Here is a 24,474-nt window from a genome sequence, read left to right as displayed (position 1 = left end):
TCAGTCCATCCAGAGATCCACGTCAATATCATCCAGTTCAGAGCACTTTTTCAGGGAAGTGAACCTGGTATGAAAAAGAATATTTCAGATTCCAAACATTTATCATACTTGTATAGGGATGCTGAAAAAAATACGTCATGCTTGGGTATGATCATCTTAAACATGTATAAATCTTGTTTGGTATGTGAGACATATATTACACCAAATGGGTAAATTATTATTCGAGGAATGTGTCATACGGGTAAATAAATATTTGAGGAATGTGTCGTACTGGTAAATAAATATTTGAGACATGTTTCATACTGGTGAATTAATATTTGGGGGCAACAAACAGTTTTTTAGGCTTCCGCGTAAATTCGAGCTTGTACTATTGCTCGGAACAAGACAAAGGTAATCCCTGACAAATTGAAGCAAACTAAAATATGTTACTTATTGTTTTGTGTACATACTCGGGAAGAAGGAAGGCGTCTTCTGAAACTTCGTCTAGATCGAATGCCTCGCAAAATACCTTTGATAACGCCACCTTTTCCACGTTACGCTGTTGCTCTGAAAAGAGTAAACATTTGAAAAAAATACTAGAAGCAACATTACCTACTACAACAAGATGCTCAGAGGGTCTGCATCTGATATTTCAGTAATCAAGTTACATAGCAATTATTTTTCTACTTTTTTTTGCTGCATCTTCTATCTATAGTTTAAACCAAATATCTGGACCAAATCCTGTCATTCTTCAATATATATATTTTTGCAACATTTCTCCTGTAAGCCGTACAATCAATATAGGTCAATGATAACAAGATATTTCAGGTTGATCTTGACGCCCACTAATGAATGGTCTTTACTGGTCCAATGAAAGACTGTTCTTTTCTCCGATGTCCCCTATTCGTCTGAATCGTTTGATAACAACAAGAACTTGATGACCACCTGTAGGCCATGTTGTTTTCTTGATTTGACTCAAAACAGAATAGGCACAGCTAGGGACCAAGGGGAACTTAAATATGAAGTTTGATTAATATTCTTTCAGCACATACTACGAAAAATCAATAATGATTTTAACCGAAATAATCCAAGATGACTGGCTGTCAGCCATTTTGTTTTCTTGATCAAACTCAGAATTGAAGGGGCACCATTACGATCCGAGAGAAATTCACGCGTCAATTGAAGAAATATCCTTCCAGCACTTCAACAATTTTCAACTGTCAAAATCAAAGATGCTTGCATGCTGATCATTCTGTTTTCCTGGTATGCTTTAAGAGATTGGACACAACTAGAGACTGAGTCAAATTTAAGAAATATCTTTCCAGTACTTCTCAAGAAAAAAAGAATGTTTTATTGTCAAAATCTAAGGTGACAGCCTGCCAGATATTTTGTTTTTCTGATCAACCCCATTATCAATATGGAACAACTAGGTACCAAAAAACCTACATATGAAAGAATAATAGTCTTTTTAAACTTATTTTGACATAGGCTGTGTACAACGATAGTCTTGAGCTAAAACTTCATTTAAAATAACACGTGATCTAAGGTGATTCCCATCGTACCAAAATACATCACCATGGTCCATTGGTGCGCTATACGTTGTGAACGCATTACAAAAAAGGTTGCTTATAGGTACATTAGTGACTCGAATACATTAGTAAGAATCTGCTCTTCTGATCGTTTCGATCTTGCATAAAAAGATTTTGTAACGTATAACAAAAATGGCAATCGTATAGCAAGATTGTATCTGTAAAATGTGTCAAAAATGTGTTAAAATGAATGTAAGTAGATTAGTTTTTAGAAAAATTAAAAATTAAAATGGTCCATTTGACTGACATTTTGAAAAGGGCTGTGTCTTGCATTTTTTGCAAGGCTCAGATTTCACTAAAACCATCATTGCGTTGGCAATTTGGAATATCTCTAATTAATTTTTGCTATAAAACTTTGTCATGTTCAAAACAATGAAAATAGTAAACAACAAAGTGGGAAGTTAAACACGTTTTGCATTTTATTTTCACATTTTAGTATAACTGGAGCACTTAAAAATATTTCCCCGAAAAACTGAAAATAACAAATATTAGTTCAGGACAAAAAAGTAAGCACATTGACCCCACCTTTTTGTATCAGTATAAGAAAGGAAAACCTTTTCCCATTTGATCTGCAAAATATCTTTAAAAGTTTATCGACAGAACTTTTTTATATCAAGTGTTAATTCTAGCCAAAAATAGGGTTAGGAGTTACATAAATTGCTATTCTGATTAAAAATAATAGGCTAGATTAATTCAACTTTTAAACAAGGGTGGATAGTATTGCAACAGCAATACAAAGTCCCCTGCCTGAGCTAGAAGTGCACCTATTCATTTTTGAAAAATGGATTTTCGAGAAAAAAATGTGGGATGCACAACTACATGTCATACTGATCATGTATACCAAGTTTCGTTAAAATCGGAGTAGTACTTTAGGAGGAGTTGTCCGGACAAGCCTCAACCAATGAGAAGTCGGTGGCCATTTTGAAAAATGAATTTTCGAGAAAAAAATGTGGAATGCACAACTACATGTTATACTGATCATGTATACCAAGTTTCGTTAAAATCGGAGTAGTACTTTAGGAGGAGTTGTCCGGACAAGCCTCAACCAATGAGAAGCCGGCGGCCATTTTGAAAAATGAAATTTCGAGAAAAAAAATGTGGGATGCACAACTTCATGTTATACTGATAATGTATACCAAGTTTCGTTAAAATCGGAGTAGTCCTTTAGGAGGAGTTGTCCGGACAAGTCTCAACCAATGAGAAGCCGGCGGCCATTTTCAAAAATGAAATTTCGAGAAAAAAAATGTGGGATGCACAACTACATGTTATACTGATCATGTATACCAAGTTTTGTTAAAATCTTAGTAGCACTTTAGAAGGAGTTGTCCGGACAACTGTTGCGTGACAGACAGACAGACGGACGGACGGACGGACGGACGGAGGGTAAATCTAAAGTCCCCCCGTTTTTCAAACGGCAGGGGACTAAAAAGGATATGCTAGTTTTGTCAATTGCAAGAACATTCATACATTTCTGATAACGCATTTTTAACAAATTGCTTTGATTTGTGTATATGGTCAAAACAGCAGAATTCACGTAAAATCACATATTATGTCAAATTCTAATCTTTGATCAACAATATCTCAAAAGCGAGCACACCGACATTCTATTTTCTTTTCGTTTTTGTATTTCTATATTCTCCACTTTAAAATAAGGGATAACATTTAAAAAGTTCGTCAATAGAAAATGTATAAAAGTAACATTATTTTAGATAGGAATTTTACACCACCCATCCATGTACATGCCATCCAGCTCAAGAAATAGCAGTAAGTATTGTTTAAGAGCGGACCACGGAAGGCCGAACGAAACACGGACCCAAGATGATTTTAACAGCCCACTAAATAGGGATTGGCTAAAAATGTACAGTATTAAAACATGCTACATGAACTCACCATCACTGAGAATGTTTTGGTACCAAAAGCGGTCTCCATTTCTGAGCGCCTGGAATTGTCTCCCCAGCAAACAAGCAAAGAGTGGACCAACATGTCCGTCCGGAACATTGTCCTCCGTCATTCCTCCCACAATTAGATCGATATCCTCAACAGACAGACCACTGTTAAATAGGACAGTCTATATGTAATATATGTAATACAGTCACCACTCAATAGGAATAATTCAATCACGCCACTAAAATATCTATCTGGTTATGAATCTGTCGAACCATCTATTACACACTGTATTTACACTACGTGTTTAAAGAAAATGGTTTGGTTTATCACATACACGGACGACAATCTCATTATCTCCCTTTCCTGATTTTTTTCACAAACAACTGAGTAACGATTCTTGCCATGCTATAACATGAAATTAATACTTAATCTTAATAAGACTGTCTCCTCAGCTGCACAGGGCTGCCCATATTCACAAAAAAAGAGTTCTTATATCTGGAAACCGGTTGGTTACCACTTTCGAAGAGAAGAGATGCTCGGAAACTTTCCTTATTCTATTCTATAGTAAATAATCTGGCACCTACTTTTCTTATCGACCTACTACCAATGTATATTGGCAACATAGCTCCTTATAATTTACGAAATGCAGATTTATTTAGGGAACAACACTTTCGTCTACAACTATCAAAAAACGCCTTCTTTCCTTCTACTTCAAAACTTTGGAATGACTTACATAACACTATCAGAAACTCGCATACTTTAAGTTCCTTCAAATCTAATCTAAAAAAATCTATGACAGTAAACAATATATATGACAAGCATTTTATCAGTTATGGTCCTCGAAAACTAAATATTCTACACAACAGAATAAGAAATCGAGCAAGTGCACTAAGCTATGATCTTTTTAGAGCCAATCTCGTTGATTCACCTGCTTGTCAATGTGGACATCCCTGTGAAGATTCCCATCATTTTTTCCTTAACTGTCCCCTGTACAACAACTTAAGAGGAACTCTTATTGCTGATTTAACCTGGTACGGTCCTGTTAATGTAAACATACTTTGCAATGGTGACACGAATATCTCCTCAACTGACAATATAAAAATCGCCAAAGTTGTGCAAAACTTCTTGAGTAGGTCGGGAAGATTCGACTAACCATCACTTCCTATCCCCCCCCCCCCCCCCCCCCCCCCCTTCTTTTCATACTATTTTCCTATAATAAAAAAACTTTATCCAAAATGCTCCATTTATCCATATAATATAAAAATGTTTTTTCTTCTAATCGATTAAGTATATTTGAATTCATTCCAAACATTTATATGTCATGATCTTTCCCGATGCAGTCATTTAACTTTAAATGTACCTATCTCCTCCTCCTTCCTGCCCTCTCTCTCTCTCTCTCTCTCTCTCTCTCTCTCTCTCTCTCTCTCTCTCTCTCTCTCTCTCTATATATTTGTATATGCCATCATGTGACTATGTTATTGTTAATTATTTTGTTATTATTATGGGAGAAGTCGTCTATAAGTTGGAAAAACTTGCTGACTAATCCCTTTGTCATTATTATATGTCAATAAAATATGTTTAAACTAATCCTCAGCTGCAATTTGATTGCTTATATAACAAGGATAATATCAGCTTTTTGGAAGTATACTTTTAAATACAATCTTGGATCCCGAGATCTTGCATACGTCTGTATGTAACTGAGCCGCATAACTGGCGGCACGAAATACCACAATTGACATACCTGTACGCATCGAACAAGACTTTCTTGAGTGTGGTGTTATGGTTGTAAAGCTCTCTGAAATTTGTTGGTTTTGGTGATGACGGAAAACATAATTCCAGGTATTCTACATAGCCAGGTAAACCATGATCCCTGCCACGCTGGATGTTTAAAGCGCTCAGATCTAAATTCCCAAATAGATGCCTATCAATGGCAGAGGCGAAAAAACTGAAAGATGAAATAAAAGGTTGAAATCAATATTAGTCGAAGTAGTTAAGAATAAGGCCAGGATGAAGGAAATTTCTAAAAACCAACGTGTAAGGTTTCCAATTCTGTCAAAATAGGATGTTGTGAATATCTTAGACAATGCGGAGTCGCGGGCCCGACACAGTCTAAGCGACGACTATAAGAGGTCAAGCTCCCCAATCAGAACCTGACTGTCACAATCCACCGCACCAGAAAATATCAGCGGCTGTTACGACACCGCCAAGCGCCGAAGATCGAGAGTTCGCGACCCGGTCAGGGCTTGCCTCAAAAATTGTCTTCTTTTGTGATTTACAAAACGATCATACTAGAATATACAAATAATACATAAAAACCACCCCCTAGAAGAAGCTATGTAGAACAACTCACCGATCGGATAAAGATGCCGGACTGTAAAACATGCCCCTTGCGATTCCATCGACGTCATCAAATACTGAATGGGTAGCGAAAAACATATCCGTCAAATCATCGGTCTTTGAAATGGTGCCGTCTTCATCAACGTGGTTTATAATATTCCTTATAAGAGTGTGTCCGTACCGGTATGCTGCTGTCGTCACAGCAATTAGCATACCTGGGTCGATAGTATCATTATACGAGTATGATGAGGTCAGATTCAAACCGTACTGCGTCATGATCGTAGGCCCCAATACACTTGGTAGCCACGAATCATAAGTGATGCGTTGAATGATAGCGCCAATGATTTGTCTCGTCTTCTGGTAGATTTCCTCGTCCCCCAGGCTGCCATGGAACCTTTCCGCTAGGATGTTATGGAAGCGTACAAATGCAGTATGGATGGTAGAGAGAAGGGGATTCTCGTTCACTCGGATATCACCTACAAATTAAAATATTTTAATGCGAGGTCAAAGAAATTCAAAAAACCAAAATTAATAATCAAGATAGCCCAAATCGCCCATCATTGAATGATCTTTATTGACTATAAGAGACTGTTCTCTTCTCTATCTTTTCTATTTTTCCACTTTCTCTCTAAATAATCTGATATAACAATAAAAACCTTAATATGAAATGAAAGATGGCTGCCTGTCGGCCCTATTGTTTTCCCACGCAGAATCAAAATAGAATGGGTACATCTGGGGACCACGGGGAACCTACATGCGAAGTTTGAGAAAAACCATTCTGTGCTTCTCAAGAAAAAGTAATAACAAACATCAATTCACAAAATCCTAGATTGCCGCCTGACGACCATTTTGGTTATCCGTCCAGAATCAAAATATAATGGGCATAACAAGGGAGTTTAATTTACATGTGAAGTTTGAGAAATGTCCTTCCAGTACTTCTCAAGAAATAGCGAGTACACTGATTGTTTACGGTCGGACAGGGCGATTGCTATAGGCACCTGCATCTCCGATATGGAGACCATGAATTAAGACAAAATTATTGACATTCTTACAAAAGAACGATTTTAATAAATTAGATTTAAAAATCCTCTATTGGCCACCAACCCTCAGTCGGGCCCTGGACCAACCATTTGAAATATTGATATATTGGCCCCCATCCTTCAGAACCCTGTGGTGATCGCCTTACTGTTTATACAAAATGGGCTGCCCGTCACCAAACAATGCTCAAGACAAAAATATGAACCCAATTATTTCTTTCCTACAGAAGAAGAAGGATTTTAACGTATTTGTTAAATTTCCCCTAGTTGGCCCCGCCCCTACGCCCCCTAGAGGGTCAGTCTCACCACTTACAATATTGAATCCCCACCACCCGAGATGCTTTCGGGAATACATGAGTCATCTCCAAAATTCTAGAGAAGTCGTTTATAGCAATATAGCCAAATTGCTCCCTTTTCGAACAAACCGCACAGCCCCCTAGGGGTCAGTTCCGCCATTTGTATAATTTCGAATCCTCACCACCTTGACATGTTTCCAGTCAAATCTAGTTAAATTCTTATCGTTAAGAAGAAGTCGATTGAAGAGATTGTTGACGCTATCTTATATCTTACCAGCCATGTCTAACGTCCGTATATCGCTATATTTTATCTTACCCGCCATGTCTAACGTCCGTGTATCGCTATATTTTATCTTACCCGCCATGTCTAACGTCCGTGTACCGCTATATTTTATCTTACCCGCCATGTCTAACGTCCATGTATCGTTATATTTTATCTTACCCGCCATATCTAACGTCCGTGTACCGCTATATTTTATCTTACCCGCCATATCTAACGTCCGTGTACCGCTATATTTTATCTTACCCGCCATGTCTAACGTCCGTGTACCGCTATATTTTATCTTACCCGCCATGTCTAACGTCCATGTATCGTTATATTTGATCTTACCCGCCATGTCTAACGTCCGTGTATCGCTATATTTTATCTTACCCGCCATGTCTAACGTCCGTGTATCGTTATATTTTATCTTACCCGCCATGTCTAACGTCCGTGTATCGCTATATTTTATCTTACCCGCCATGTCTAACGTCCGTGTATCGTTATATTTTATCTTACCCGCCATGTCTAACGTCCATGTATCGTTATATTTTATCTTACCCGCCATGTCTAACGTCCGTGTATCGCTATATTTTATCTTACCCGCCATGTCTAACGTCCGTGTATCGTTATATTTGATCTTACCCGCCATGTCTAACGTCCGTGTATCGTTATATTTTATCTTACCCGCCATGTCTAACGTCCGTGTATCGTTATATTTTATCTTACCCGCCATGTCTAACGTCCGTGTATCGCTATATTTTATCTTACCCGCCATATCTAACGTCCGTGTATCGCTATATTTTATCTTACCCGCCATGTCTAACGTCCGTGTATCGTTATATTTGATCTTACCCGCCATGTCTAACGTCCGTGTATCGCTATATTTTATCTTACCCGCCATGTCTAACGTCCGTGTTTCGCTATAGTTTATCTTACCCGCCATGTCTAACGTCCGTGTATCGCTATATTTTATCTTACCCGCCATGTCTAACGTCCGTGTTTCGCTATAGTTTATCTTACCCGCCATGTCTAACGTCCGTATATCGCTATATTTTATCTTACCCGCTAAAAAGCAGTAGGCATTGGGTTCATCTCGGACGCAAGCATGATCGCCGTTCGCTGGCATAAAATTATCGCCTTCCACTTTCATTTTTCCTGAATAAAACAATACGAAATGAACCATCATCTATGTGTATACTTTGATCTTTGGTTCATAATACGATATATTTTGTATGACCAATGAGTGGTAATTTTCCATACAGTGACTTTTGTACCATGTTGTATGGACATACGGATATAAATATTGTGATTTATTTCAGTCCTAAAGTATGTTTTATAACGAAAAGGTTGATGAAGCCAGAGTACATAGCATTGATGTCATATTTTTAAAGTTTCATTGGGGTATGAACAAAAAATGTTTGCAAACTGTATGAATCCGCATAGCGGGTTCTTACAAAAGTAAGCAAATATTTTTTTATAATTAATTTTTGAAATTGATTTTCAAAATTAAAATATGTTTTATGTACAATTGAACTGAACTTATAAGGGATTCTTTTTCATAAATCAATACGAAATATCAATGGCCGTATGAAAAAAAATCTCAACCAATCAGAAAGCCACCATTCTGCGTACAACAAACACTGGACAACTAATTATAGCCTTATGATTGGTCACTTACCGTGGTCAGCTCGTAGAGATAGTGCAACATCGTGTTCTGATCCCATAAATCATGGAGCCGTCGATGTATGACGTAATAGCGTTCAACTGCTCCCGTACACCTGAATAATAATACGATGTAATATTAAATTCCACATGATTATCTAGTTTTCAATGTTTCATCAAGAAAGGCCATTGCAGACTTTCCCTTTATCCAACCGTTCGTATATTAATGAGAACAATGTCCTTATATATGTTATATATTAACAGTTTTATGTAACATAGTAACACAAATGACGATGGAAGACAACTATGACTCATGTTTTGACAGGGCCTCGAACTCACGATCTAGGCACCCAATCACACGTGTCAATTTATTCTTTTGTAAATGATCTATCAACACATTAAATTTTTCATCAGAAAAATGAGCCGTCAGATTAAGTGAGTATGATTTACTTTACGACATATCCAACAATACGACACATCTAACAATATGACACATCTAACAATATGACACAACCAACGGCATGACACACCGAACGGTATGACACAACCAACGGTATGACACAACCAACGGCATGACACAACCAACGGCATGACACAACCAACGGCATGACACACCGAACGGTATGACACAACCAACGGCATGACACACCGAACGGTATGACACAACCAACGGCATGACACATCTAACAATATGACACAACCAACGGCATGACACATCTAACAATATGACACAACCAACGGCATGACACACCGAACGGTATGACACAACCAACGGCATGGTACACCGAACGGTATGACACAACCAACGGCATGACACACCGAACGGTATGACACAACCAACGGCATGACACACCGAACGGTATGACACAACCAACGGCATGACACAACGAACGGTATGAAACAACAAACGGTATGACACAACCAACGGCGTGACACAACCAACGGCATGACACACCGAACGGTACGACACAACCAACGGCATGACACACCGAACGGTATGACACAACCAACGGCATGACACACCGAACGGTATGACACAACCAACGGTATGACACACCGAACGGTATGACACAACCAACGGCGTGACACAACCAACGGCATGACACACCGAACGGTACGACACAACCAACGGCATGACACACCGAACGGTACGACACAACCAACGGCATGACACACCGAACGGTATGACACAACCAACGGCGTGACACAACCAACGGCATGACACAACCAACGGCGTGACACAACCAACGGCATGACACACTGAACGGTATGACACAACCAACGGCATGGCACACCGAACGGTATGACACAACCAACGGCATGGCACACCGAACGGTATGACACAACCAACGGCATGACACACCGAACGGTACGACACAACCAACGGCATGGCACACCGAACGGTATGACACAACCAACGGCATGGCACACCGAACGGTATGACACAACCAACGGCATGGCACACCGAACGGTATGACACAACCAACGGCATGACACACCGAACGGTACGACACAACCAACGGCATGGCACACCGAACGGTATGACACAACCAACGGCATGACACACCGAACGGTACGACACAACCAACGGCATGACACGCCGAACGGTATGACACAACCAACGGCATGGCACACCGAACGGTATGACACAAACGGCATGACACACCGAACGGTATGACACAACCAACGGCATGACACACCGAACGGTATGACACAACCAACGGCATGACACACCGAACGGTATTGCACACCCATTGATATGACATATCAATTGCTATGACACGCTCAACAATCTTAGTTTGTCATTTTTGACTACAACAGCAGCCAAGCATTGTAAATAGTGACCAAGTTTTGATATTGTGCTCCTTTTTTGTTTCTCTAAGAATGAATGATTACCTGGTTTGCAGGGATTAGTTCGGGCGGGAACAGATCTGACGAAGTTCATGCAGTCCCGAGTAAAGGCAGGGTCCGTAGACGGGTCAATAGGTATCGTAAAGCATTGTTGTCTAAAAGGGAAAGAAAGCATATTACCCAAGTGATAACTCAGGTTTACAACCCGCTTTGTACTGGATTATCAGCGCGACTATCGTCGTCACATCAAAACAAATCAGAAAGAAAATGCCAAGATAGGAATTGTGAGATGTTTCAACCAGGCATGGGGAAAACTTCGGAATCTGGAAAAAAAGCTGTGGAAGAAAAATAATAATACAAATAGAGTAAAAATATGGAGACATTCGAGAGAAAAGTATCAAATATATGTTCACGCAAACAAATTAAATGAATAACAAGTTTTGTTGGTTAACCGAGTTTTCATTACAGTGTACAGTGTTTGCTATTTGATAAAGCCATAACATATTCATAACCATTAAACTGTCTATAATAACGTGTGTAAGTGGGTAGTTTTTGCTTTGTAGGATTGATATATTTGAGTTTTATTTATTTACGCTAAATTTGACAGTTTCTTACATACCAAAGATTCATATGTATAAATACGCTAATAAAAACGCTCCATTTATCAAAAAGTGAATTTAAAAAGAATTCGTTATTTTTTTCGCACTATTTTTCTGGTACTTTGACCGACTTCTGGTTTTTAGTGATGCGGTCCAAAGCAGCACTAATCGGTTGATCAATCAGCTGTCTGTACACACAAAACGCGAAGAAACGAAAGTAAATACGAGTCATTTAAGCATTGAACTGTTACCAAATGTTAGTACAATGTATACAGTCGATGATATACGGTTAATATTTAGAAGTGATGCGGCGTTGAACGGGTATTGAACAGGACAGTCTCGATTCCGCGGAAACACTTAAGTTTCTATCGACTGGATTTACGTTATTTTCAGAAGAATATCAGCTCTTATAAATTCTTAATGAAAGTACTCTTGACATGAGGTAAAAACGATTCCAAGGATATTTTGTTCGAAACAGATTCCAGTCTACCCGGTCGCATCAGTGTCGCTAACATAGCAGACGATTTTCAACGTCATAGTGGCTCGATTTTTTAAGGTACACTGAATAACCACAAAACTAAAATCCAGTATACACACACAACCGGAAACCATGTCGATACTCACGATTTTTTTACAAGATTTTTTTTATAGATACTGGACTTGTAATGTTGTAATTCCTAGATCAAGAACGGCGCTTTTAGTTATTTTGCGTTGACTGCATTTTTTTTTTTAATTTTAAAATATTACTCTCATAACTAGTGAAGTTGCTTTTATTTTTTGTTGTGGCTTATGTAAATAAATGCTAGCATTCGAAAGCTCTCCATGCCGATAGTAACTGGCGGCCATTATTTTGACCTGCAACACCTGAAGCTGTATCCCTACTCTGACCGAATCACTGTAAACTGTAGTATACAGTCTCATGAATACAATTTGGTTTATTAACGATATATAGGCAAATGCAACACAGAATGTAAATATATGATGAATAGAATCTGTCATTCGTTTCTGTTCATGTTTGATTGATAAACTCGTTCTGAATGTTTCGTTTTTGTTCGCTAGCAAAATGGAAGATTCAAAACAAGTCTCAGCAATTTAATATATAAAAAAAGACTCGCAAAAACGAAAAAAAAAATCAAAACGAGTATCACGAATAAAATACGAAGGGAAACTCCTGACTTGTGCTATGTTATTAAGTATAGATATCACTTACCTTTTACCTCTGAACAACACGTCTACTACATTACAACACTCCACTGTCACGTCGTTATAACCTGTGAGGAATAAACCATTGACGTTTATGTAGATACCTCTCGGACAGTTCCGTGGAATAAAACGATTACATAAAACATTCCATGTTAAAAACTGTGGAACACAAACTCGTGTGTTAACTTAGAGATCATAATAAACTTTCACGTGCAATAAGAAAGTAAAAATGAATTTGTGCTGAACACAAACAATCGTGTAAACTCACAGATAAATTGTTTTCGCGTTATTATAAGTTTTTATTTTACACGAACCAGAGATACTTTTGTATGAAATACAAACATTTATGTAAAACTAACGATGATTTGTTTGTCATACGTTTCAGTGTTTTTTTGTCAATTAATAAGCATATTTACAAACCTTTCGAAATAGGTGTTTCTCCAACGTCGTGGTCAGTGAATTGGCCCCAGACCATTACCATCAAACTCCTAATAGGATCATCGGGAGGGTCCATGACACTGGGGTCAAAGACACTGGAATCACTGAATACTTCCACAGACAATTTCCGCGCACTAGGCAGGATACTGGAACCATCAACGCTCTTGGTACGGGGGGAGTTTACACCTTCATTGAAGATATGATGTTTGTTATTATATTGTGAATTTGTATATAGGGTTTAACACATTAACAACTTTGGTTAAGTGAATAAATAGTGGATTAAAGAGAATGGTATCGATTCAAAGAATGGGGTTGATTATGTGGATTGTAATCTGACCTCGGCATGTATTTGCATACAAAAGACATATCCCACATTCAGACAGACGACACCACCCACATGCAGACAAAGTACATCGCCCAGATAAAAGAAACTACACTTCCAACATATCCACAAGGAATGTCTCTCGCATATAGAGGGGCCGCGGTGGCCGAGTGGTTAGGGTGTCCCGACACTTTATCACTAGCACTCCACCTCTGGGTTGCGAGTTCGAAACCTACGTGGGGCAGTTGCCAGGTACTGACTGTAGGCCGGTGTATTTTCTCCGGGTACTCCGGCTTTCCTCCACCTCCAAAACCTGGCACGTCCTTAAATGACCCTGGCTGTTAATATGACGTTAAACAAAAACAAACCATCTCGCATATAGACAAATCACCTCCCGCTTACAAAGGGCACTCCCGCATACAAAGGGCACTCCCGCATACAAAGGGCACCCCCGCATACAAAGGGCACTCCCGCATACAAAGGGCACTCCCGCATACAAAGGGCACTTCCCACATACAAAGGGCACTCCCGCATACAAAGGGCACTCCCGCATACAAAGGGCACATCGCACATATAGACAAGTGACACCTCCCACATGTAGACATTAGATACATTCCATACAAGGACAACTCTCCAAAACAATAGGAGCAATCTCAAAAGAAATGACTTGAACTATCAACTATAACACAGATTATATATAATTCAGTATGACGTACCATCATCGTAGTCTGGTGGTAATAGTCGGTTTTGTGGAGTATGTGCTGCTCCCCAGTGATGATGCTTCAGGTTATTACATTCGCCATTGATGGTTCTGTACTCAGTGTCCTCGTCACAGGATATATCTGATAAACAATCGCCATCAGATGTTTGGAATTTCTCAGCCCAAAATTCCATAACTACTTTGTCTTCTTGTAGGTCTTTCAGGGTCTTGAATACTTTTCTATAATAGAAAAAAATCAAAGATTAGTTTTTTATCACAGGAACAGTAAGTACACATTATCTCTTCTAAAATTAACACAGGAACATTTAGTACAAATTATATCTGAGATTATCACCGGAACAGTAAGTACAAATTATCTCTGAGACTATCACAGGAACAGTTAGTACAAATTATCTCTGAGATTATCACAGGGACAGTTAGTACAAATTATCTCTGAGACTATCACAGGAACAGTCAGTACAAATTATCTCTGAGATTATCACAGGAACAGTTAGTACAAATTATCTCTTAAGGCCAAGATTAACACAGGGACATTTAGTACAAATTATCTCCGAGATTATCACCGGAACAGTAAGTACAAATTATCTCTGAGATTATCACCGGAACAGTAAGTACAAATTATCTCTGAGATTATCACAGGAACAGTAAGTACAAATTATCTCTTAAGGATAAGATTAACACAGGAACATTTAGTACAAATTATCTCCGAGATTATCACCGGAACAGTAAGTACAAATTATCTCTGAGATTATCAATGGAACAGTTAGTACAAATTATCTCTAAGATTATCACAGGAACAGTTAGTACAAATTATCTCTGAGATTATCAATGGAACAGTTAGTACAAATTATCTTTGAGACTATCACAGGAACAGTTAGTACTAGTCATGTTTAATAAACAGTCACTAGTAACTGACAAAGACTTTTTGTGTTTTCCTGAACACATTTTAATAGTATTGAGTAAAATCATGCTATTTCGATAAGAACAACAATCATGTTTACTTATTTATTATGTTTTCATAACATGTATTAAGATATATTTGGAATCTTACGCAGATAAAAAACATTAAAGAGTTTCTTCAGCAAAAAACATTTTGCGGGGTTATTTTATAGGAACAATGAGCCCCTTTGACTGTTTACAGTATCAGTACTGTATACAATAAAATCAGACTGTATTTTTGTATTAATATGATAGTTGACCTGTCGAGGAGATGTTTGGTGGCTATCAATGCTATCAGAGCTGCCTCTTCCTCCTTGTCGATTTCAGTTTGAGCGGTGTCCATATTATTCAGAGCTGCTATGGTTTCCGAGGACGTATCTCCTGGTGGAGCATCCAGGCCTAAAATTGATCAAGAAACATTGTTTCACCGATCTAGCATTACAAATACATACGTGGGCATCTTAACCATCGTCGTACAACAGGAAGTAGACAGAGCCAGTAAAACGTGAATCCATATCATTAAAATTATCCCACCCTCGCCACTCAGAGGATTCCCGCTAGACGAATTAAAGGCTTTCTAAATCGTTAATATCAATATATCCTAAAACTTACCTATTTCGAATGTCGAGACGAATCGCCATGTCCCACTTGCGTACACATTTGTCGTGACCCCGATGAAATCAAACGATCTGACTCCCCGCAATTTAAAGTCTAGGAGTTGTTCCCATCCTCCGTCCGTTTGCCGGAACACCTGTATGTTGCCAGCGTGCCAGCTAACCATGAACGCCCTATACTCGTCACAGTTTACTACTCCATCGAGTTCTGCAGACGCCAGTATGGTATTCCCAGAGCGGATGACGGACCTGGTGTTGAGGGCTGTACCGAGAACGATTTCGATCCCGTTGTAAATGTCCTGGTCAACAGTTTCAAAAAGTCCAATATGAGCGTTTCTACATGTCATAACTTCAAACATCAAGTAGGGCGGCCTCTGGACCGTGGGGAATCCATGGTCATGTAGCATGGCATAAACTGCTGTATCGAAGGTTCTAGGTGTATCAATGAAAATATCACGACCTGGAAAAATGGAAAATAATCAAAGAAAATACATACACGATGTATTAATGTGTGAAGGTCTTTAGTCACACTGATGTGTAGTGGTATATAGTTACACTGACGTGTAGTGTTATATAGTCGGTATGTTTAGTCCTGTTTAAAACAATACATTAGTGAAATCATTTCTTCCCCGTAGAAGAATATGTTTACATATACTAGATACTATGTCCATTATGAGTTTTGTTTTTCCTACCTCGTTTTGGAGTCCTGAAATGTCCAGTAGCCCATCTAGCGGTGGTCAATCCTATAAAGTTGACATCTGTTTTGTTGTCGGTGTCCTGCCACTGCATAAACAACTCCCAACCGGAATCTGTGAGCTTGCCTACCTGTATGTTTCGTCCCGACCACCCCACCATGAACGTACGGTATTCGTTACAGTCAAGTAGAAAATTTTCTGCGTGTACTACTTTTGCACGTCCTTGTTTTACGTTCCTAATTACAGATTGTCTGTTTCTCCATCCACCTATAACGATTTCGTACAAATCGCCATTTATATTTTCATCTTCCTTCAGACCCACGTGCGCGTCGTTACACGCCCTCACCTCAAAAACTATTGCTTTCACTTTCCCGGTTGCCGTTTCCGGGGAGCTTAAAAGTGTGTATTCATAATTTGTTGAGGACGATCCCATTTGTTGTATCGGAGTTTTAAAAGTTTCGAGGTTTCCTCCTGGAAAAAAAAGAATTTTATGATTTGTGGATGTTATCATCAAGTTGATCGATGCGAGTAAAATCATTTCATCCCGTATTCATGAACTCATAAAATTACAGGTTGTAAGTGTCTTCATTGGTACTGAAGCACGTGGTCAGCCATCTTAGAACTAATTCGCACGCGAGGCGAGTCTAATGCACGATGCAGACAAGGAGAATCTATTCCACTTATTCAACGATGTCCATTTCAGATTTATCAAAAAAGTACCATCATGTCATTTTCTGCGATACTGATTTGATTTTACTTAACGTTTTAATAAAAAACAAAAAGTCACTTAAGTTAATTTCGTCATAATCATCAATGTAATGAATGTTATCTGTCCAAAGAAGTATGAGTTTTTATCAGCTATAGACTAAAAAACAGGATATATTAATATAAACTACAGAATATAGTAAGAATACAAATTACTGCGCCGACATTCATTCGAGGTTTGATTCCAAGCACTGACGCAATCTGTCGATAAAAGTTCGGTTACAAATCCATTCTAAATGACAAGGCTTACATACCTCTGAAGTAATAGTGCCTCTTTAGATCACTGTATTCCTGTAGATAATTCTTTGCATAGTCAAATGCCTCTATAACTTTTTTCTTTGTATCGCTGTCGTCTCGAGTGGTGATGGTACCTCTTTTTTCTCCGTCCGTCCTGTCGTCCGAGTCTCTTATCTCCATCAGGACGTCCACCAGTTCGTCATACAGATCCGAGGTAGATCTGGCAGCTACAGTGTTGATCAGTAACAACACAGAGAATAGTATCGCAAGCGGGCGGCCCGGTATCCTCATCGTACTGACTGGAAATAAAGAGACATACAAACCAACTTTATAAAAACCCGGAGTTTTAGTATTTACCAATATATCATTGGGTTAAAAAGGGTATTTGTTGAATCTTAGTCAAACCCGAACAGAATCGTCCATTGTCACGTTAAGGATGAAGATCCATTTTTTACGACAGAATTCCAGGTAAAACTTACCTAACAAAGCCGGTTATAACACAGATTTTCCCGGTAAAACTTACTTTACAAAGTCAGTTATAACACAGATTTCCCCGGTAAAACTTACCTAACAAAGCCAGTTATAACACAGATTTTCCCGGTAAAACTTACCTAACAAAGCCAGTTATAACACAGATTTTCCCGGTAAAACTTACTTTACAAAGCCGGTTATAACACAGATCTTCCCGGTAAAACTTACCTGACTAAGCCAGTTATAAGACAGTTATCAGAGATTTACCCGGTTCAATGTTCAATATTTATTCAAACTAAAAGGTTACATCATATAATTTACAATCCTTAATATATAATACAAATTAACGAAAGATGGACAGCATTAATATAATTACTTTACATGTACAGTAGATCTATAAAAATATATCATATTGACAATAAATATTACAGTAAGGTTACAGATGTTATGACATTTCTGAGCGGCAATTACAATAGTGTAGTCAGGGGATAGACGCGTACGGCTATATGTTGGTAAACCTAGAAACTGATATGAGTGAAAACAAAATAAGCTAAAGCTGAGATTTAGAACGTGCTGTAAAACACAATTTCAAGTACTTCCCTAAATTACAAAGCTCTTTGCTGTTACGTACAGACAACAGCTGAACAAGTTTATATGAAGATAGGCGATTCCAGTAATACCTTTTAATGAACTTCTTTCGATTATCTTTGTAGAATTGACGTATTAAAACAAAATGAAACTCATCCTCTACCTGGTTTTGGTCACACTAACGACAGATTCTATTCGCCCTTGGGATATTACGATACCTACCTTCTACATAGACCTGGTGAGATGATAGTCGTAATTCCGAAATAAATATATGTATCTGGAATAGACTTTGTTAAAGAAAACTGTAACGTATAGCTGTCAACAAAGTTGTCTTACCTGACAATACCAGTTATCAGGCAGATTCCCCCGTTAAAGTTAAATTTCGGGTAAGGTTGACGTCCTGATGTACCTGTCAGTTAAGTACTGCGGGTGAAGTGTTCTCGAACTACCGCAACTGACAACAAACCGACCCTTTAAATAGAGAATGGGTGGGAAAAAACATCCTGTTCGCCTACACAGTTACAGGTGGATGAAGCCACGTCATTAGTGGCATTATAGCAATACCCCTTTATCAATACCATCTTTTTCACAGGAATTTACAAATATCATCTAATTACTCACATTAAAGACATTAAAATAAAACAGCAACGTCTTCTCAGACAATTTAAAAAAGGAGTATCAATCAGGTTCAAACATCGGGGACAATGTTTACTAATTAAAAAGGTCAAAAACTACAGACAATGTAAACTCATTAAAAAGGTTACTCATAAAAAGGTGTACTCATTAAAAAGGTGAAACGTCAAAAACCACAGACAATGTACACTCATTAAAAAGGTGAAACGTCAAAAACTACAGACAATGTACACTCATTAATGGTTGTAGTGACGTGTAAATATCAATTCCTTTGGTGATGTGTGTTGTACAACATTATATCTATTGAACTTACATTTAAATTGTAGATTGATTCAACATTTTGTAAACTTGTCTTTGTTGATGATGTGTGTTATACAAACATAGATTTGTTACTATCCGTGTTCTGTGTACTTGTCAGGAGAAATCACTCTCCAGGGGGGTCCAGGATTCTATGTTAGGAGGGGCGTGAGACAAAACATTCAGGCGAGGGGCCGCCCAAGCTATTCAAGAAATGGTGTAAAATCCTGCATTCTAAGAAGGTGATCAACGGTATATATAATCTTTATTTTCAGTGGTTTTTTTTTTATTATTATTTTCTAATATAATTTTGTTTCTCCTGGTAAACGGTTAGGATTTACGTAACAACGGAAACAAGCGGGGGTCTGGGGGCCGCCCCGGTCCCCAGAAGCTCTCGACAAAGTGGTATATAATCATGAAATTCAGGGAGATTCTTGACCATATTTTTCAAGTTTTTCTTTTTAGTTTTTTGTTTTATCTTCAGAATATTTTTTTTTCTGAATGATGTTTTCAGGATTAACTATTTAATGGGTACTAAAAAGAAAACAGGGCAGGGATGTGGGGGCCGTCCCAGAAGCTCTTAATAAAAAGGTGTATTGTCGTCATATTGTGGAAGTTTCAGGATCAAATTTTTCCTACTTTAATTTTCACGATTTTCTTAATGAAACTTCAGGATTAACTGTTTAGAGAGTGGGGGACAATAAAGAAAATAAAGCGGGAATCTCGGAGCAGCCCAAGACCTATTGGTTTTAAAATAGAGCTAATAAAACGATAATATCTGTTGTGAGTATCTTTAAAGGTGTTCATGTCAACACAAACTTCCAAAAATACAGAGTTTTCAGATTTCATAACATAAGATCGTTTTCTATTTCAATTTGTTGTCATGCATTCTTTGTTTTAGATTTGCAAATGCTTAGGCAGCAGGATATTGTTTCGATCGTGAGTTTTCTAGGTGTCTTACTAAAGGTATAAAGTGTACATGTAGACATTCTGTACAGAAAGTGACAATGGTAACGACTGAAAACTGTAAAGGAAGCTGAGAAAAGAAAGATATTTGACAGAAGAAATAAGTGAAATAGTACCCCCATATGAAAAACAGAAACAATTCTTTATGTTATTGTTATTTTACATAAACATGACCTTTATGTCATTACTAAGAGATATACTTCTACACACTACCTGTTGAAATCGACAAATTATAGCCATTGTCTTGAAAATGAGACCTTTTCCATACTCCCTCTATTGTTATATATACATGTACATATGTATATGTATTATAGTAAAAGTATCAAAACTGTATAAGTCTGGTTTTCGTAGCCCCGGATTTTTTTTATAAATATTTCTATACAATATATGATTTGCACAGTGCTAATGATAATGCAATTCTTTGTTTTAATTTTTGCGAAAAATGGCCACTTGGCAAATTTAAGAGGGGGAGGGGGGCGCCCCCGCCTGGATCCGCCTATACTCTCCATATGTGTATGTTGTATGTACATGTATGTATTGGGACATATCCATGTACACCTGTACAAACTAGACAGGACACGGTCACAGATCGTGACGTCACCGTTAAAGCTATACTAAAATGATGAAGCATCATTCTACACTATTTATATAAAACGTAGGTATATACTAAATAAAAATCACAGGTGTGTCTCAACGATCACGGGAAACATTCAATAAACGGTTTTACGCTTTTTGCGCAAGGGTATCAAAACGTGAGGAAAGGGGGAAGTAGGTGAAGATTAAATCTAAAACTGTCACTCAATACGTTATTTAAAAAAAGGCTTCCTTAACATTTGTTTATGGCAATAATATATACATCGTAGCATGGTAGATGTGTGTTTATTGGTAGAGAAATAGGATGTGATAGATGATTACCCTATGTAATGTCAATACCACAGGACATCAGAGTAATATAACTGTGGTTTGTGATGACGTTTATACACAACACAAACAATTGATAAAAGGTACAAGTCAAAAAACATGACAGAGCAGACTTGTAGGTAGCCAAGGTCGCCTTACTTAGAGAATTGTCCCACCACTGAGAGAAGTCATACTTCAATCCAACAATATTTCCTGCAAAGGGAGGCAGGGTGTTGCTTCTACGTCTGCATGTGGTGCCAAAACTCTGAACCTGGTCATCTGCCAACGAGAAAGAGCATCAGCAATACAATTCCTAGTACCAGCTATGTGTTTAGCATGGATGACAAAATTGTATTTAGCTGCTTGTAAAGTTAGTCGTCTCATGAGTTTCATAATACTGGCTACCTTTGATCTCCCTTTACATATTATTTCTACTGTAGACATATTGTCACAATGAAAAAGAATTCTTTTGCGCGACCACAGATGCCCCCACAAAACACATGCCATCACTATAGGGTATAGTTCGAAAAGTGCCATAGAAGTTCGTTCTTGAGTCAATTCTGGAGGGAAATGATCCTGAAACCAACTTCCTCGGTGAAAACCTCCAAAAGAAGTGGGTGTAGCATCAGTAAATATCTCCAAGTCAGCAGCTAGGGTAATGTTGTCGTCCAGGAAGAATGACACACCATTCCAGGATGAAAGAAAAGATGACCACATGGCTAGATCTGAACGCACCGCTGAGTTTAGGTGAACATGGTGATGTAGCTCAGTGACCGAGGTAGATAATTTAATGAGATGCGAGACAAAAGAACGACCCGGGCGTATTACCCTGCTGGCAAAATTCATGTGCCCTAAGAGACTCAAAAGTTCACGTTTTGTACAAGTTTTTCTTAAAGAAAAATACTCCAAAATGTCACGAATTCTATTCACTTTCTCCATAGGAAGCCGTGCCTCCATATTGTTTGAGTCAAGACACACGCCTAAGTATTCTAAGCACGTACAAGGTCCTTCCGTTTTGTGCATAGCAATAGGTATACTTAGTTTATGGAATATGGCCATGAACTTCTCCATAGTAGCATTAGCATCTACATGAGGTGGTTCTAAAACTAGGAAGTCATCCAGTAAATGTAAGACATTGTCAATTTTGTTAACATTTTGCGCGATCCAGCAGATAGCCTGGGAAAGACTGTCGAAGATTTTGGGGCTTGATCTGCTACCGAACACTAGTCTAACAAAGAAATAAAATTTATGGTTCCAAGAAACTCCATGTAGAGGCCACAACTCCGGTTTGATCGGCATTAGTTTGAAGGCATCAGAAATATCTGTTTTCACCAGCCAAGTTCCCTTCCCGAGCTTTTTGATTAGATTAATAGCATCATCAATCTTAACATATTGTAAGGAATGACTATCTTTGTCTATTAGACTGTTCAGACTCGGATTTTCAGGGTCATTGTGAGGAGCAGACATATCCACAATTAAACGTTTCTTTTTCGAGTATTTGTGCTCTGCAACACCGATGGGGTTGATTCTACTATTTAAAAATGGAATGGAATCAAATGGTCCTAATAAAAAAACCTTTCTGCAGTTCTTTCTGTAATAAACCTTCAACAGTGTCTGGATCCTTGAGTGCTGATACTAAATTCTTACACTGAAAACTTTGAGTTGGTAGATTTAGGAATCCTGTATCAAAACCAGAAGTCAATCCGTTTAATAAAGTTGACACAAATTTAGAGTCTGGGTGGTATTGAAGGTCTTTTCTCAGTGCTGCTATGCAGATAGGTGTTGTGGCCACAAGGTTTATCATCTTTTCCTGTTTTGATATCCAGTCTGTTCTAAAGGGCAGTCTTTTTTCGCGTGACTGTTCTTACAGGTAATGCAGACATGTAGTTTGTTACACGATGTAACTGAACATCCCCTCTCCCCATTACAATTGTTACAGATTTCTTTGTTACTATGAAAGATTCTGGGTCTCCCATGGGTGTCAGTCTTACGGCTATTGGCATCTTTATGTATAGCTTTCTCGGACGTGGAAAGATTGAGATGTGGTCCATTTTGCAGAGGGGACGATGGACAAAAAGTAGACAAATGTAGAGAGCTACTACAATAAACACACACATGAGACTGACGGTTTGTAAAAATGTTGCTGAACAAAGTGTTGTCTCTCACAGACCAGTCTACGCACACGTTATTACACCGTATATATGCCGCAGCACGCATAGAAAATTGACAGTGATACTCATAGAACCCTGCCCCTGGAAAGCGGGAAGCCATATCGATAATGTCCCTTTCGTACATGTCCAACTCAACTCTTCTGTGGGGAAAAGTATCGCACATCACATGCTTATAAGATCCAAATGCCTGTATGAATTCACCAAGACTCAAAACACGACTAAGTCTATGATCTGGTTTTGTCTCTGGATTGTTATTATCACCCGAACCTCGAAAATATGGTATTAGTAGCGCAGCAAGATTCACGTCCCTACCTGTTATGATGTTGTTTCTTAACTGCGGGGATACAGTTTCTACCAACGGAAGTGTATGAGCTGCGTAACCAAAAGTAGTACGTGTTGCGCTTGTGATATTACCTCGCAGTTGTTCAGCACTTCCAGCAGCTGCCGATGGTGAACTCGGTATATTGTTGAATGCACTGTAAGCCGAAGAAAGCGTAAACTCCGGCGATGTTGCCGAACTTGCTGTGGTAACGGTAGATACATGTGTGTCTTGATTAACGAAGGGCGTTCCTGGGTTAATCGCATTATTAACCGTATAATTTCTGTCCTGGATGGTGTTCCCTGTTGTAGTAGGGACGGTCGATTGCAATTTTTGCTCCAAATTGTCAACTTTACTGCTCAAAATCGACACTGACTGGGACAACGAAGATAGAACTGCAACCATGTTGTTGATATCATGGGGGCCGCCATCTTGGTTGACGTCACCCAAGGAATCATGGGATCGCGCACCTTGGCTAGAAGGGAAGTGACGCGTCCCTGACCTAGTTTCGTTGGCACTGTTGTCGTTAGCTCCATTTTCTCTCAACAGCCTCACAAGGGCAAAACGTCGCACATGATTAGGAAAATTAATTCCACGGTCTCTACACGAAGCTTTCAAGCGTGCAATCGTCCAGTTTTCAAGAAGTTCTGGATCGTACGGCGTCGATCTTTTGTTAAGCCTCTTCTTAGGCGCCAT

The 24,474-nt window shown here is 38.6% G+C and overlaps 2 protein-coding genes across 2 annotated transcripts; both read right to left on the bottom strand.

Annotated features, from left to right (window-relative positions):
• LOC117342112 (myeloperoxidase-like) lies at positions 1-8,537 on the bottom strand. The gene is made up of 6 exons (XM_033904116.1): positions 8,450-8,537; positions 5,806-6,268; positions 5,197-5,400; positions 3,459-3,619; positions 450-546; positions 1-64 (listed from the first exon to the last, which is right to left on the bottom strand). Exons 1-6 carry the CDS (start codon positions 8,535-8,537, stop codon positions 1-3), a joined length of 1,077 nt encoding a protein of 358 aa, XP_033760007.1.
• Positions 6,254-24,474, bottom strand: LOC117342104. Its single transcript, XM_033904103.1, has 14 exons — positions 23,874-24,474; positions 21,876-22,793; positions 21,448-21,567; positions 17,451-17,732; positions 16,429-16,902; positions 15,735-16,196; positions 15,383-15,521; positions 14,179-14,402; positions 13,123-13,326; positions 12,710-12,770; positions 10,946-11,055; positions 9,066-9,165; positions 8,450-8,542; positions 6,254-6,268 (listed from the first exon to the last, which is right to left on the bottom strand). Exons 1-12 carry the CDS (start codon positions 24,472-24,474, stop codon positions 9,071-9,073), a joined length of 3,690 nt encoding a protein of 1,229 aa, XP_033759994.1. The 3' UTR covers positions 6,254-6,268; positions 8,450-8,542; positions 9,066-9,070.

Source organism: Pecten maximus, chromosome 2, assembly GCF_902652985.1.
Source record: "Pecten maximus chromosome 2, xPecMax1.1, whole genome shotgun sequence".
In the NCBI taxonomy this organism is placed as follows: Eukaryota; Metazoa; Mollusca; class Bivalvia; order Pectinida; family Pectinidae; genus Pecten; species Pecten maximus.
This window is presented reverse-complemented; position numbering and strand designations above follow the sequence as displayed.